We start from the raw sequence: 16,163 nt of genomic DNA, 5'->3' as shown, positions 1-16,163 counted from the left end.
AAGACAAGCAGAGAACAGAATTACAGCACAATGCTAACCATGTCTACTCAGAAGTAATTCCTATTCCATCCTCCCAGGTAACGGGACTCAGGATTGCAGCCTTAGGGAACAATCCCCAAACCACACTACTGCAGGAGAGTTCTGCTGCCATGAAAGTCCTCGCTGCACTTGATGAAAGCACAGGCAGTCAGGAAACTACCGTACCATCTGCAAAGTCAGTAGAAACCACCAACCCACTCAACGAAACAGGTCATTATGGAGTCAAGGAAGAGCTGGCAGTAGATCCACTGGTTCAAAAACTGGCCCATAAGCAGGTGAGGAGCCTGGCGAAATCTCCTGTATTTTTGAGAACAGAACATGAAAAGAATGGTCTCTCTCCCTGCTTCCAGCAGAGATGTTTTAAAAACTATCCATATATTCCTTTCTATGCCAGGACCACTTTAGCTACAGTATTTTGAAAGTCTTTCTTAGAGGAAGAAACATCCGCTGTACCATACATATCCATTTATTTACTAGATTTTAACACATGCACATTGCTGTAATACTCAAACGGGGAATAACAAGAAGTTACTTTATGGAAGCCTTGATTTATAACTACATTGTTTCCACCTGTATACACATAACGAAAGCTACTAGATTTCAATTCCATGACAAACTTTGGAGATTTTTAAATACATTGTTGACGGTGAGCTACACAGCACAATTTTTCTCCTTTTAAGGGAGTAATGCGGTAGGCTTAATTTCTGGTGCAAATTGCAGTTCTCTTGTCAATGCTGAAAATTATTGTAGACCCACTGATTTACTATCTACCTGGAGTAATGTACTTAAGTTAATCATGCCCCTTGATTCTACTCTGATTATGACTTGCTTGGATACAACCTTGCATGTGTATTCATTAGTTTTTCCTCCTGTCATACCAGAAAGAAGTTCCTTATTAGCAAAATATTTTTCTTTTAATGCTTATTTGGCTTCCAGGGTAGTTTCCCTGGGTGGTATTAGTTGAATCAAAGTCATAGCTGTCAAGATCTCCCTTTTTTAAAGTGAAATTCCCTTATACTGAATAGACTTCCTCGCGAGAAAAGGGAAAACTTGAAAACTATGATCAAAGTATGTTCTTCGGAAGCTGGCTTTGAGCACCAGTGGCAGACATGTTACAAATATGTCTGTAAACGTGACATGAAGGTCAGCAACATCAACCCTGCCACGTGGGAATCCCTTGCAGACAACCGCGGCGCCTAGAGACAGTCAGTCGGGTCTTGCCTCCATAGCAGTGACCAGAGGAGCAGTGACCGTGGTACATCTGCAGCAGCACAACTGGACACCTTCATCTGCCCCAGCTACAATAAAACATGTTTCTCCTGTACTGGTCTCTACAGCCACAGCAGACACTGTAAGCGACAGTTTGACTTCACCCCCAAAGGTGCACTCCTCCATTGTCTCCCGAGACAGATGGATGCCAACCACATTTTAGTTATTTCAATGAAACCAATTTTTTTTATTAAAAAGTATATTGCCAATTATTATTATTTTCCGTTAAAAAACAGCATGAGCTGCAGTGGAGTAGATCCAAATGGAAAAGGATAGATACTGAAACTCATTTGAATATCCTGGTTGCCTTGCTATTCTTCTACTGTTTTAAAGGGGTTCTGCAACTTCTGTAAAAGCTGCTTGAATGCTGGCAGACTGAAAGATAGGAGGCATAGGCCCCTTCTATTGTAAACATCCATGGGTTATTGTGTTACACGCTCATTAGGAATATACAAACATTAAGCTTTGGAGTTAAAGCCCTCTGTTCTACTGCCTCTGCATTATTACTAGCACATTTTAAAATAATATTTTGCAGTAAAGAAAATAAATAAACTCTCCACCCTTATTCTCCTGGCGCACCTCAACTCCTACCGCTATTTTCCACCTGTTGCTGAAACTGAAGGCATATCCCAGGTTCACCAAAGCTGCAATACCAACAGGATATCCATCGAAAATAAACTTGTTTATAATTATTGGGTTTAATAGCAGAAGGAAAGAACCATCTTGCATTTTCTGCATCTGTGTACCCTGCAGCCAAACAGAACCCCTAAGTCCTACAACTAGGTTCAATACTGAAAGTCAGATAAATTCTTTCCTACTTTACTCGCTTTCGTATGACTAAGTCAGTTTACTGCATTAAAATGTATTAAAAATGAAGAGCTTCATCAGACTTATTTTTAGAACCATGCGAATAATAAATCCCAAATATGGTATTTCATCTAGTTCAGAAAACTGGCCCATGCATACCCAGTGGGGCGAAGCGCTTGTTGCCCCTCTTCTTCCCCTTATATCACCCACTGCTATTGAGGATAATTCCTGATCTCTGCGCAAACCTCACGTATGCCAGTAGGCTTGCTCAAAACAACAACTTATTTGCAGTTGCTAACATTATTTGCAGCAATCTGCATAAGATTCTCTTCTGAGCACAAAGCCAGCGGATAGAGTTGTATTTAAGCAGCGGCTCCTTACTATGGTTGACTGTTCATCCTGGCTTTTATATGACGGTTGGAGGGAAAGAGCACAGGGTAAAATAAAATCCATTGTTTTCACTATGTTTAAAATACAGTGGAAACTATTTGTAATGTTTAGAAATTGGCCTATATACCAGATTTTTTTCCAGAATTTTCTTTTTCTTTTTTTATTTTTTTTAAAAAACACTGCAATTTGTCCTGACCCTAAAAATATTAAGGAATGCTCAATTTGCTGTGGTTCTATTTTCGTTTGCCAACATGACAACGGATAAACAGAAGTAACGATAAAACAAAAGGAATTTAATTTGTAAATGACAGATGCAAAATTATTCTGGGCCAGCAGTATATATAAAACTATACTATACCACTGTAAAGGTACACATTTTTCTTTAATTATGTCTTAAATGTGCAGTTTTCTGAATGCAACTTTGCTTGGGTGTGTTACTAGCCAGTTCAGATTAAAGATGGGGACTTATTGGCAGTTACAGGCATTTTACTACAAGACAAACCCAAACTAGATAAGCATTCTAATTCTAAAATGCATAAAAACAGAAGGTAATTTGAAGTGTCAACACATAAGCAAAACTTAACTCGCCTTTGTCTTATATGGTCTCATACTGAACTAAGTAATCTCATACCGTTTGCATAGGCAGTGTATTATCTTCTACCCTAATTTGTAAAATTAAGTTCAATTGAAATCCATGTACTGTACTATTCTTCCACACAAATGAGATTATACAGCACAATCTTTACACAAGTTTACTGACTGTCATTGTTTGCATAGCTGCCAAGTTCTCCCTTTTTTTAAGGGAAATTCCCTTATGCTGAATAGGCTTCCTCGTGAGAAAAGGGAAAACTTGGCAGCTATGTTGTTTGCAGGTGAGATTCAGTTTCATACTGGCAAATTTAGCTTACCCAATTAGTGGGTCGGGAAGACTTCCGCAACATATCCTTTCCGCTGAAAGTTCAGACCTTTCGCGATAAGGAAAGTGTTGTGGAAATGCATTGGAGAGTGTGGGATAACACTTGTTTTGGTGCAACATCATCTAACCTCCTAGTAAACAAATCACAATGAATGCTGAATAAACAAGTCCTCTGGAAGCAGTGTAGTCCCATGGATTGCAATGCGGGCCTTTCTCTAGTAAGTGCATTCAGAACCACAACCTAAGAGTTTTTCAAATTAAAATTCCAAAAGTATTTTAATGCACTTCAATTATTTTAAAGCTGTTTTGATGTATCATAGAGAAAGTTCAGAAAAGCACACAGCTTGTCTTAGTACCCACATATGCTTTTGAACTGTGTTTTTTTAAGTCATAGTTTCTTACACCACATTATAAGACAAGGGACATGGTGGTTAGATGTTCAAACTAAATATTTTTAAAATCCTATGTATACATGCAAACAGCCTACCTAATTCAACCCAGTGCTCTCCCGAGGTTCCACAATTCCCATCATCCCTGATCATGGGGCTGTACTACCTGGAGCTGATGGGAGTTGTTATCTAACAAAATTTAGAGCAGGCATCCCCAAACTGCGGCCCTCCAGATGTTTTGGCCTACAACTCCCATGTTCCCTAGCTAACAGGACCAGTGGTCAGGGATGATGGGGATTATAGTCCAAAACATCTGGAGGGCTGAAGTTTGGGGATGCCTGATCTAGAGGGTACCAGGTTGAGGAAGACTGCTCTAGAGTATGTCTCAAGTTGTTCTTTGGAAAGTAGTGGGTTTTATCATTCACACAGCATAGTTCCAAGTGTGATTGCATTGTTTTCAATGGAGGCTACTCCAAAATAAGTGAGCATAGAATTGCACATTGATTCAAAAACCACTTTGTACCAAAATGATCTTATCTTCTAATGTGTAATTATAATATTCGTGAAAAGCATTAGAAAAATATACTGTAAATAAAAATGTCTTGTTTAGAAACTTATATAGCATTTCATATTTTCATATTAAGAATAATTATTAGCCTCGCACTATAATTATAAGCATATTCAAAGCAATATTATTTGCCTTTAAAAGCAGGCACTTGTGTTATTTGTGTTTTGACTCACAAAAGGAAACTCCAACCCTAAATGCCTCCATCCTAATCTAGAGCTCCATTCAATATATGGTAGATATAAAGTTCAAGGAGACTTGCAGTTTCCACATTCAGGAGCTCCGAACTTATCACAGAGGCGCACAAACAGATAGGTGTTTCATACTATTCTAAATGGGAAATCCCTTCCTTGCATGTTTCAGAGTTCTATATGCCTAGCAGAATACCCGCACATACAATGTACTACTAGAAATAAGTGGTACTGTAATCAATGGGCTTTGTTGTCATATCCCACATTTTGGATTTGGGTTATCAGGGCTGGACCAATACATTTAGCTGCCTCAAGTTGGACAGCAAGTTCTCCATCCCCATCAAGGTTGACCAAGTTATTTTGGTATTTGAGGCAGAAACTCTCCTAAGCACCTTTCACCCTCCCCAGCAATAACAAAACAATAAATCGCATAATAGTCAATTTGCTACCATTTCATGATACCCATGTCTGAGGAGGCTGCCTAATGGTAGGATTTGTATTTGACCCTGTATTTATAGGAATTGTTTTAAAGTTACTATGTTACCAGTGAAGTATTTGATTAATCTAATTAAGCCGAAATTTTGGCCTGAATCAAGACATATGTACAATACATCGCTCCCTCTCTCTTTCTTTGTGATAACTAGTTTACTTTGGGCTCATGTATATTGGAAAGCAACCCCAAAGACTACAGGAAAAGCTACTTTTGAATTCAGGGAAGCTTTCAAAAGCAGCTTGTAATAATATGGCGTTGTAGTCTGCTGCTCCAAAGGGGGGGGGGGGGAAATACCACTGGGCACACATATGGCCTTGGCTGGGGTTAAAAGAACTAATTTAGGTATGCCAAAGGCTGGGACATGTGGGGATTTTAATTTCTTCTTCTTTGAGCACCAGACCACCCATTGTGCCATATAAAATGTGCTTTTAAAAGTCCCCTTAATTTCAAAAGTGGTTTGCCATTTGGCATGGAGAGGTGATGTTTGAGAAACACAAGCCCAATGTCCCCCATGAGAATGGGGAACGAGTTGTGCTGTTCTTTGGATTCTACTCTTAAGATGCGCCTGTATGGCATCTTTGGTTCCTGGCCTATAGGATTTTGGTGTTTTTGTTCAAGATGAATGATAATAATAAAAAAACAAGCATAATGAACAAATTAGCTCTGTCTGAAAGAAAAACACACATAGCAAATATATTGTGCTTGTACTGTAGAAGCATGCTGAAAAGTTTGAGAACTCTGATGTTTGGAGAGTCATCATTAAAAGTAACAAAAAAATCACACTATTAACAGGCATTTATCAAATCATTTTCTCATAAGCGATATTTTTAATAAGTATGTTGGTGCATGTATTTTTAAAAGGCATTTCTTGGAAATTACAGTATAGCAAATATTTTGGAAGTAATCCATCGAATGCTACCGCTGCACAACGTTTGGAATTCATGCAAGACTCCAGGTCGCTAAATTGAAATTGTGCAACAGTAGTATGTACCAGGTTCTAAACAGATTATTACAGAATTATCAGTCATTGATTCCAATGGATTTAAGGATACCTAATTCTGTGTGATGTGAGGATAGCATGTGGTAGTTTAAGTTTGGATCTCAGGGTTGCAAAATAGTTCGCGAACATGGGAAAAATAGTTACAGGTAGGTAGCTGTGTTGGTCTGACGTAGTCAAAACAAAAAATAAATAAAAAATTCATTCCAGTAGCACCTTAGAGACCAACTAAATTTGTCATTGGTATGCGCTTTCGTGTGCATGCACACTTCTTCAGGTATCATTTGCTTACTTTTGGGATTAATATATTTAATATTACTGAATATTAATTTCTGCTTCCATATTGCATATTGCCCACCCTTCCTCAAATTCTTAGTTGGCTCAGCATTCAACAGTTTGCAAATGCCTAATTTTGTTGCCAGTATTAAATGAATTCTAAGAACAGACCAGCCACTTGGAGACTTTTATTTATTTATTTTTAAAATGTTTTCCCCCGCAACATGCACTTTCTTAAATATGTAACTGTTATTATTCAAAATGCTATCAAATAATAAAAAAGGTATTTCCGTATTCTTATAAAATTGCTTTCTTATTACATTTATCCATTCAAGTCTCCCTGATAATATCTGATATTTAAGAAGCTCTAAGTGCAGCTTATCAGTTGGGTCAAGAAGCAATCCAAAATAAATAATAAAATGATTTACATTTCAAACTCCATCTTGATACTTGTAAAGCAAGAACCACTGAATTAAACAGGCCCGGCTTGATTATAAAGTGCAAGTCCTTTGTAATAGTGGATTGCTTGTATTCATCTCTAACTATAAACTACATTTTAACGAACAGTGAAATAAAGATACAGTAAGTGTAGACAAAAAGCTAGAGATGAAAATTGTAGCATACGTAAGGATTCATTTTGCATGACAGATCAAATAAATAAATGTTAAACAAAATGAATAAAGGCTTCTACTTGGCCATTGTTATCCTCATTAACATAGGTGAATTAACCCCCGCATTTAAATTTAAATTTGTTTGCAACATATACCCACAATTATTACAAAAATGCTCAGCACTACAGCGTTGAATTCAGAGGTTTTGATATGAAAGAAGTGCAGTGATGGACGACATAGATCATTTAAAAGGAAAGAAGTTAAACTGATTAAAGATTGTTGTTTTTCTCATGCTAAGTTATATTACATCAGCGAAAGATACTATCAGAAGGGAGCTACTGCAGACACATGGAGGAACTGTCAGCAGTTGTCTGCTAGTTTTGATGACTGAATTTCCCATCCTGATATCATGTACAGATCATGTTGGAAACAGATGACAGTTTCCTGTGATGCTACTGCAACCAGTCAAATACAGAGGTCCTTTTAACCTGTTGAAAGTCAATACAAGGGCAAAAATTTAGTCTATTCATTGCTCTGCAAATGTACCTACTGTTGCAAGTTATAACTACCAGTGTACCGAAACACAAACGCGTTGCTTTTGCTACTGCCAGGATTTCTAATGGGAGAAAAATTTGTACAACTGTGATGCCAGATGAAGAAAATTACTTACAATTGTTCATTGTCAACACCACTGTAAATACACGCAGATACATTTTTGGGAAAGACTGTTGAGTTCTTTGGGATATAGAGGTTCTAACAAATGCAGTGGTCTAATTCATGCCTGTTTAGAATCTACACCTTAGGCATTGTCCTGGTTATTTGTACACAACAATTTTCTAACGTAGGTATTAATCCATAGGCGTTCAAGTTTCAAGGAAAATTAAATAGCAATTTGAAGTCTAATCTCTATTTGTACGGGAAAGTGACCCCCACAAAAATCATTATTTCAATTATGTCAGAAAGATACACCGATTTGAAGCAGTATATATATATATATATATATATATATATATATATATATATATATATAATTTACATACTGAATAAAATTCTGCCAAAAAACCTTTTGAAATGTTCAAAACTATGTAACTGTTCTAATTTAATATTGGTAATTGCCATCCATTGTTAAACACGTTTTGTTACATACTGTGTACTGTTCTGAAATACACAGAAGCCATCCGTGAAGGCAGCATTTGCATAATGAAGTCTATAATAGTGAAGAATTTTGATAATTTAGACAAATTTAAGCCAGCAATTTTAGACAGATTACTGGGAAGTCAGCTTCACTAAATTGCTTTTTCTAGGTAATGTTTGATATGACCTGGATCTAAGGCTGTAATCCTAAACAGGATTCCTGTTCCTATGAATACATTTAGGATTGTGTTTTTACTTTGGGTTAATTGTATTACAGAATATTACTAAATGCAATTCAACTTTAAATATATGAGTTTTTGGATTTCAATAAAAGCTAAATATTAATATTTTCCTCAAATTGTGATGAGCCGTTTTCTTAAAATTTTGCATTGTAAGAAGTTATTCTTCTTGTTCTTCTGCCAATTAAAATTTATTTCTCCTTGAAATAATAAATAAATTACCAACTTACACATGTGAAAAAATATGTAATTACTCACTCTTTATATAAATACACAATTTCTGTTTGCAGATAATTCAGTGTTCTCAGATAAGCAAGACCTTTTTTCATAAATCACAGGATAGAAATAATAACTACAACACTGTAAAATAACTGGCACAGAAAATTGCTCAAAAAGGATATAAAACTACAAAATGTAGATAATTTCAAATATGAGGTTTCTACTACTTATTCTAGCAATAAATGACACAAGACAAGGTCAAGGCTTTCCTTGTGAACTTTTCATACTGTCGGAACTCGCCTGTTACTTTCTCTTTCTAAGCATTGCTTCATTTATCTTCCTGTGTGTGTGTGTGTGTGTGCGCGCGCTCGTGCGTGCTCGTGCATGCACAAACACATCTTACCTTTAGCAGTTTTACTATGGGACTGACATCTTTCATTTCTAGCTTCCCACTTGGAATTTTGCAGCATATTTAAAACATTTTACAGAATCACAGAATTTGTTGTAGGAGATATGCAATCCAGATAAATGCACATATCAAATTTACCTTTAAAACTATAGGACATATAAAATAAACTCTGAAGTGAATGAAACTTCCATGTAAGTGTATTTGATCTCAGAATACCACTAAATTTAAATATATTGAATTTACTTTCAAGTAAATGTCTTAAGAACTGAAATGTAATTGCAGATATTCTACACTTTTTGCTTTACATTGTTATTGGTTACTTGATCAAAATTGAAATTCTATTCTATTTCGTCCTAAATGATGTTTTATGCTCTGTATAGAGGACTATGTACAGTATAAAAAGCGGAATTTATTGTGGGTATTTAAATAGTACACATACTATTCTGTTTGTAGTCCCTACCTGAAGAAGTTGTGCTATCTGGATGATATAGTTTACCTCGTATCTATTATACAAGTAGTACTGTAAACATCTGCATTACACATGAGAAACATGTACTTCTAATTTATCAGTTTTTGTGCTTTTTAGAGGCAGGAATCAGGTTCTTCTACTATCTCATTTTAGACATAAAACTGTTTACATATTTGTGTGTACCCTCTTAATCCATAAAACCAACCAAAAGAATAACTACAAGTTTCTTCCAGGGATAGAACTTGTCTCCAATTTTGCAATGGTTCAGCTATATATTAGGCAGCCCTAAAGGGCAACGGGCTCCATGACTGCTAGTGGCACTTCTTCCAAAAGCGCGCAGCAGCCCGCGACTCCGAACAGGAGGGAAACAAAAATCTGGGAAAAGGAGGACTGAATGGAACCCCCGGTGTCAGAGACGCACACGCTAATCCAGATTCCGAAACAAGTCTCTCCACCCCGCCTCGCCGGCAAACGATTTTACGGTCCACCTCCTGATGGTCCCTGCATCTCTCTGCCCGCGATGAAAGGTCTATAAGGCGATGCGTCAAGCGCTTCTGCTCTCCACGTCTCCCCAAAGGTGACTTAAACCTCACCAAAAGAGCGCACACGAGGCCACTTTCTTCGCCAACAGCCCGATCCACCCGGGGGTGGGTTTCCCCTTCCTGCCCCCCGCACCCACCTACCCACCCACCCACCCAAGAAAAGAGACGAGGGGCGCGCTTACCTGAGCTGTCGCTTTTCCGTTTGCCCGCGCGCTTCTCGGTTTCCACCGGCGACAGCGCCTGCCTGCCATAATCTCCCGGAGCGCACGCCGCCCCCGTCGGGGTACTGGTCCCCAGGCTGGATGAGTTCGAGCACAGTCCCGGGGGGCTACTGCCCAGCTCCGGGGGTCCACCCGAGTCGGGCTGCAGACACAGGCTGTGCCTGGCCGAGGAGGGCGGCGGCGGAGGGGGAGGCGGCGGCGGCGAAGCCATCTGCGGAATGTGCCAGTTCGTCTGCAAAGACTGGTGTTGCTGCTGCTGCTGCTGCTGCGCCTGGTGATGGTGGTGGTGGTGGTGGTGATGGTGGTGCCCCCGGTGATGCTGGCTGCCGAACATGCCCTCCTCGTTGGGGTATCCCGCGATGATGCAAGAGGAGGCCGAAGGCGAGAGCTCCGGGTAGGACATGTGATCGGAGCGGCCGTGCAGGGCGAGCGCCGACTGCGAGAACGGGTGCAAGCCCTGGCCCGGGGCATGGTGCGGGCTGCGCAGGCAGCCGAAGAGCGTGTGATCCATGGCGGCGCGCAACGCGGCTCCGCGCCGCGGCCCCGCTGCGAAGGGAAGCCCGCGGTTCAAGAGCCGCCGGGGCGCTGCGTTCTCCTCCCAGCCAGCCACCCCCGAAGCCACGGGATGCCGCCGCCGCCGCCGCCGCCGCGCGCTCGACAATAATCCAGGGCTTGTGCGCCCAAGTGGGGCCTCGATCGGATGCTCCCGACGTCGGGCGGGCGCGCTGTCCGCCGGCGGCAGAAAGGAGGTGGTCCCGCGCAAGTGCTCCGAGGGGGAAGCGGCTCGCCGAGGTTATAAATACAGGAGTGTGTAACGTGAGCCGGGGGCTGGCTTAGCGGCGCGGCGGCACTGACCACATGCGAGCTGCCTCCGCGCGCCAGCCCAGCAGCCACCCAACCCAGCGGCCGCCCGCGGCTCCCCTCGCCCTGACCCTGGCTCAGCCTCTGAGGCGAGATCGTGAGGCACGGCGAGCTGCGGCTGATAGGGAGCCCCGGGCAGGAACAGGGGGGGACCCGCTTCCGCCCACCGTCGCCGCTCCTCCGTGGCAGAGGGGGCCAATGGGGCAGGCGGACAGGGCGGCTGCTCCGGCCAGGGTCCCTCCTTCCGCCCCTTTGGCCCGGAGGGAGAGCGCAGATGAGCAGGTGCCACGAGGAGGAGGAGGAGGTTACTGCTCCCTATATCTGGGGGGCACAGGGTGGGTGGGACCCAGCCATTGGCGTAGGCAAGGAGGGGGGGCAGCTGCCTGCCTCCACCCCTATATCAAGTAAATCAATAAAAATACTGCTCCCTGCTAACATAAATCCTGGCTACGCCCATGGACCCAGTCTGGCAGGCCAGGAAGCGGAGGCCAAGAGGACAGAGCCAGGATCTCCCTTGGGGACAGCCGTCCAGTGCAAAATGGGATTGGACCTTTGCGCAAGCAGTGACTCTTTTGGGCCACATCTTCTCTCTGGGGGAGAGGATAGAGTTTGCTAAGAGTGGGGCTGGCGGGCAGCAAGACGCAATGTCTCTCGGGGCGGCCTTGTGGGCCTGCTCCCTCTTAGCGGAGACCAGGACCGCGGCCTCTTCTTCCCCACTGGCTTGTCCGCTCTCATCCGCTCACCCGCACTTCCCCATCGAACCAGCCGCCATTGCCAGGCCAACCCAGAAATAAAGTGGCCGTGTGAAGAGGCTGCCGTGCCGAGAGCAGCTGTTTTCCCCTTTGGCTCATTTGCCTGCGCTCTCCCTTTGAACAGGCGGGATTTGGAGGAGGAAGTTGTAGGGGGCTTCCTACAAGAGTAGGCCCTCTGTCTCTTGTGCACCCACTTTCTCACCCACACAAGGCTTCCCAAAGTTCCCCACGGGGGACTTTGTAGCTGGTGGCACTTGAGCAGACCATGCTGGGGCCTGAGCAGCTGGCCTATGGTCCTGATCCTAGCCCTGCTGAGAGGACACTTAGAAATCTGCAAAAGGCAGCATTATGCGTTACAGCGTACCCATTTCACCTTGTCAAGGGTTTTATTTGTGCTTTTCTTATCTTTTGAACCAAGCTGAGATCTTTGGATAAAGGACGGTATATAAATCTAATAAATAAAGAATGGCATACAAATCCATAAAAATAACACAATATCTGCCCTTGGGATTAGAATCTAAGAAAACATGGTGAAAGGAAAAGGGGGTGAGGAGGGAAGAGGCAAACAAGCAAACTCAGGCACCAAATTCTTAATGTTACAAAATTCTTATAATGGTGGGCTTGGATGGAAGTTTTGTGCTACACAACCTCACATATATATCCTGTGTCTAAAAAAAACCCAGGAAGGAGTGGGGATGCCACATGAATATACAATGTTAACATCTACCATTGTATGCTTTGTTGGCTAATAAAATTATGTCTCTGTCATCCTCCCAACAGGATTTCAAAATTAATCTCTATGGTGCAGTATGTTGGCTGCTTCCCCATCCCCACACTAGTTAATTTGCAATACTGTATGGGGAAAGCAATGTAATCCGGGGGTTAAGGTATGTAATCTGTGCTGAACAAATGTTGAGGTTCTCCCCTCCTGGCTAAATATTAGACTTCTCCCTAATGGCTGTAGAACATGTACCAAGGATGGATTTATATGTAGTAAGTTTGTGCTCTGTTTGCCCCACTCTTTTGCCCAAACAGTGCTTTTCACAAAGGATGCAAGAAATGTAAGCCTGATCTGAAGTTATGCTAATGTTAAACAGGGGCACTCTATTTGGAGTGATTGAAGTTTCATAATTCTTTTGTCAGCCCTTGTGAGCCTGAATGTGTATATACATATCAATAAAATGGGTTGTATCTAACCACCGCTGACAAGAGGCATCATCCCAGTATCATTATGGAGCTTTTAATTGTTTCTCCAAGACGTGGATAACTTGGGCTCATTCCAGGGGTAGGCAACCTAAGGCCCGGGGGCTGGATGTGGTCCAATCGCCTTCTCAATTCGGCCCGCAGATGGTCCGGGAATCAGTGTGCTTTTACATGAGTAGAATGTGCTCTTTTATTTAAAATGCATCTCTGGGTTATTTGTGGGGCCTGCCTGGTGTTTTTACATGAGTAGAATGTGTGCTTTTATTTAAAATGCAACTCTGGGTTATTTGTGCGGCATAAGAATTCGTTCATCCCCCCCCCCCCAAAAAATATAGTCCAGCCCACCACATGATCTGAGGGACGGTGGACCGGCCCACAGCTGGAAAAGGTTGCTGACCCCTGGCTTATTCTGTTTATATGAAAAGTAGATTCTTGAGAACAAGACTTTACTCCAAATCAGCATGCCTTTTACCCTTGCATTGTCTTTCAAGAAATGCTTTGACTGAATGAGGAGAAAAACTCATCAAATGAACTAGAAACAAAGTTTACAGGAGAGCCCAATGTAGCTCCCCCCCCCCAGTTTTTGTGTTATCTCCCTCTTTCACTTTTTCAATTGGGGCATTTTCAACAAAGCAAAAAGACTCTCTCTGTTCGGGCCAATGTGGGGCCAAGCCTCTGGCCTATATCAGCAAAGTGAATACATTTCAATATGGCAAACAGCTGGTGATCACTTGCTTTATTGAGCAATTGCAGGTGTGGAGAATTCATTTTACGGTATGGTGTTACCCACACCTGCCCATTACTTGATCACCATCTTGACGGGCGTCAGCTCTGCGACTAGAGATTACAAATTTAGTGGCACAAACCCATGAGCAGGTTTCTCTGAGGCAAATTCTCTGCCCGCAAAAGTATTCTTAGATTTGCCTGATACTAAAAGATAACTGTGACCACCTGAATCAGTTTCCCTAGCTGTCAAACTGCGGCTAGGGACCAATGACAAGATATGAATCCTTCAGGTACCCGACAACACCCCGCTTTCGCCTTTTAAATTTAGGTTAGTCTCTAAAATTTAGCCAACCCACCCACGGGATCCAGGTAAGATCGGTAGACATCAGATAGGTGACCAAACAGTATGGTGATCACCTCACAAAGGTGGAACTGCCTTTCCCTGCAGTTCTTCACAAAGTAAAGAAGGAAGAAGGAAGAAACTTTTGGCAGGTGAGCCTTAAGCAGAACGGAAGTTTCAGGATCTGAGCACTTAAGTACTTCAGCTTGAAAGGGCTAGAAATAAATATGTGGAAGAAGAATAAATAAACGCGGATGAAGTAAACAGAAAAGAGTGTTTGGCGCGAGTTTTGCTCGTAGTGTAAATGAAAAAGGACGCTTCGGGGGGCCCCTTCGAGGCGGAGGCGCGTTTGCAGTCCGAGGCGCTGCGTCGCGTGAGGCAAAGCGCGGAAGCGACGAGGCTCAAAAGGCGCTCGAGCGCCTTCGCGCCTCAAGCGCCTGACGGGATTCCCTCGCCTGCACAGCTGGGGGGGGGGCGTGCAGTTGTCGCGCGCCTCTCCGGCGTCCCTTAGCCGCGATGTGATTGGCCCACTTCCCTTGCTTTCCCCCCTACCTGACAGAATTCGAGCAGTCGTGCCCGACATTGCTTGTTAATAACAACAGCAATAGGCTAACAATAGCCAGAATCTCACCTAGAGGCGCATAGCTGCCAAGTTTTCCCTTTTCTCGCGAGGAAGCGTATTCAGCATAAGGGAATTTCCCTTTAAAAAAGGGATAACTTGGCAGCTATGGTGGGGCGGGGAAACCTCTTTTTACCTCATAGCTAATAAGGTGCCATGGAGGTTGAATTAACCTGACAGGATCGACGTGAGGAACGGGTGGTCATTTCGGCGCTCGAGTGCGACTGGGAAACAAATCATGGCTTTGGGAAGAGGCAGACCCTTCACGACCCCTTGTGACAAAGCGCCGAGTCTCTCTCTCCCCTCCTCCCGCCCCACAGAGTTGATTTCTCATCCGAGTAGTAAACAAAGATATTCACAGGGCCGGGCGCGCAAAGAGGTCGCAGGTTCTTGTGCTTTCAAAACAAGGCATGCCGCCCTTCCTCATTTTACACACAGACACACGAGACAGTTTGTTCTGTTCCCTTTGGCGAGGGTGTTTGTATTGTCCCAGGTGTCAGGAGAGCCTCCGAGGGCGCTTCGAAACAGCAAACGGCAGAGACAGTTGAGCTGACCGCTGATAAGCAAACGTGTTTTTTTTAAAAGGTGTTTCCCGCCTTTCCCCCTTTTTGTTTGCGTTTGTGAAATCCCAAACATTTAGTCCCCCTTTCACGGCATTGTAAATTACCGGGCGTGTGAAAACGCGCGCTCGCTCGCTCTCCCTTTCCCCCCATTTCTCTCTCACACAAGTCATTTTCATCTGCCAGTGGGGGGGGGAATGGGTTGTACTGTATGAGATTTGCAAGAGGTAGTTGCTTAAACGGAAATTGAGTCCTATTTGTGGGAAATTAGTTTTGCAGACTTTCTCTTTTTTTAAAAAAACACACACCAACAACTAGAAGTTTTGTTCAGCAGCTGCTGCAGTTTGCTGCCTCACAGTTTTAGACTGAGCTGGAAACCTGCAGCGCTCTGTGGCCGGTAAGAGTCTTTCCCACTTTTTTAAAGATTTATTTTCTTCTCATATTTGTAACTATCTTGAAGTGTTTTTTTTTTTTTGTCAAGTGGCATTTCTCAGAAGTCCTCCTGGAAGGGCCAGCGGTGGCCATAAGCGGCTGGGCAAGGCCAGAGCTGCCCTTCCCCACCCCTTCCTTCAGGAAGGGGAAAAAAAGAGGAAAATCTATGTACTCAACAATCTTGATGAAATATGTTGTGCCTTGTGTTTATCATTTCAATATGTGCTCTAATATAGACCAAGGCAAAGGAAACACAATGGCTGGACTCTCTGCCAGCCCCCAGGCCCTTTTTCTGTACCTGGAGCTGCTGTTTCTGGGGAAGAAGCCCTGGCCCCATCATGGAACATTTACCGACCATCTATTTCATCTAAAATAGATGAATCTATAGGTATAATCTATAGGTATCAGAAGAATCAAATTATGTAGTACCACGAAACTAAATTAACCTGAAAAACTGAAGTCACTTGCTAAAATTCAGTATGACCAGTGTCATG

At 42.8% G+C, this 16,163-nt stretch overlaps 1 protein-coding gene across 1 annotated transcript in view; it reads right to left on the bottom strand.

The window, feature by feature from the left end:
• MEOX2 (mesenchyme homeobox 2) overlaps window positions 1–11,216 on the bottom strand; it is a 64,041-nt gene extending 52,825 nt beyond the window's left edge. Inside the window, exon 1 of the mRNA XM_035129342.3 lies at window positions 10,138–11,216. Within this exon, the coding sequence (XP_034985233.1) occupies window positions 10,138–10,687 (550 nt within the window). The 5' untranslated portion in view covers window positions 10,688–11,216. The remainder of the gene's footprint in view (window positions 1–10,137) is intronic.
• Window positions 11,217–16,163: the final 4,947 nt, after the last annotated feature.

Source organism: Zootoca vivipara, chromosome 11, assembly GCF_965207765.1.
Source record: "Zootoca vivipara chromosome 11, rZooViv2.hap1.1, whole genome shotgun sequence".
In the NCBI taxonomy this organism is placed as follows: Eukaryota; Metazoa; Chordata; class Lepidosauria; order Squamata; family Lacertidae; genus Zootoca; species Zootoca vivipara.
The sequence above is the reverse complement of the archived record's forward strand: the minus strand, read 5'-3'. Positions and strand labels throughout refer to the sequence as shown.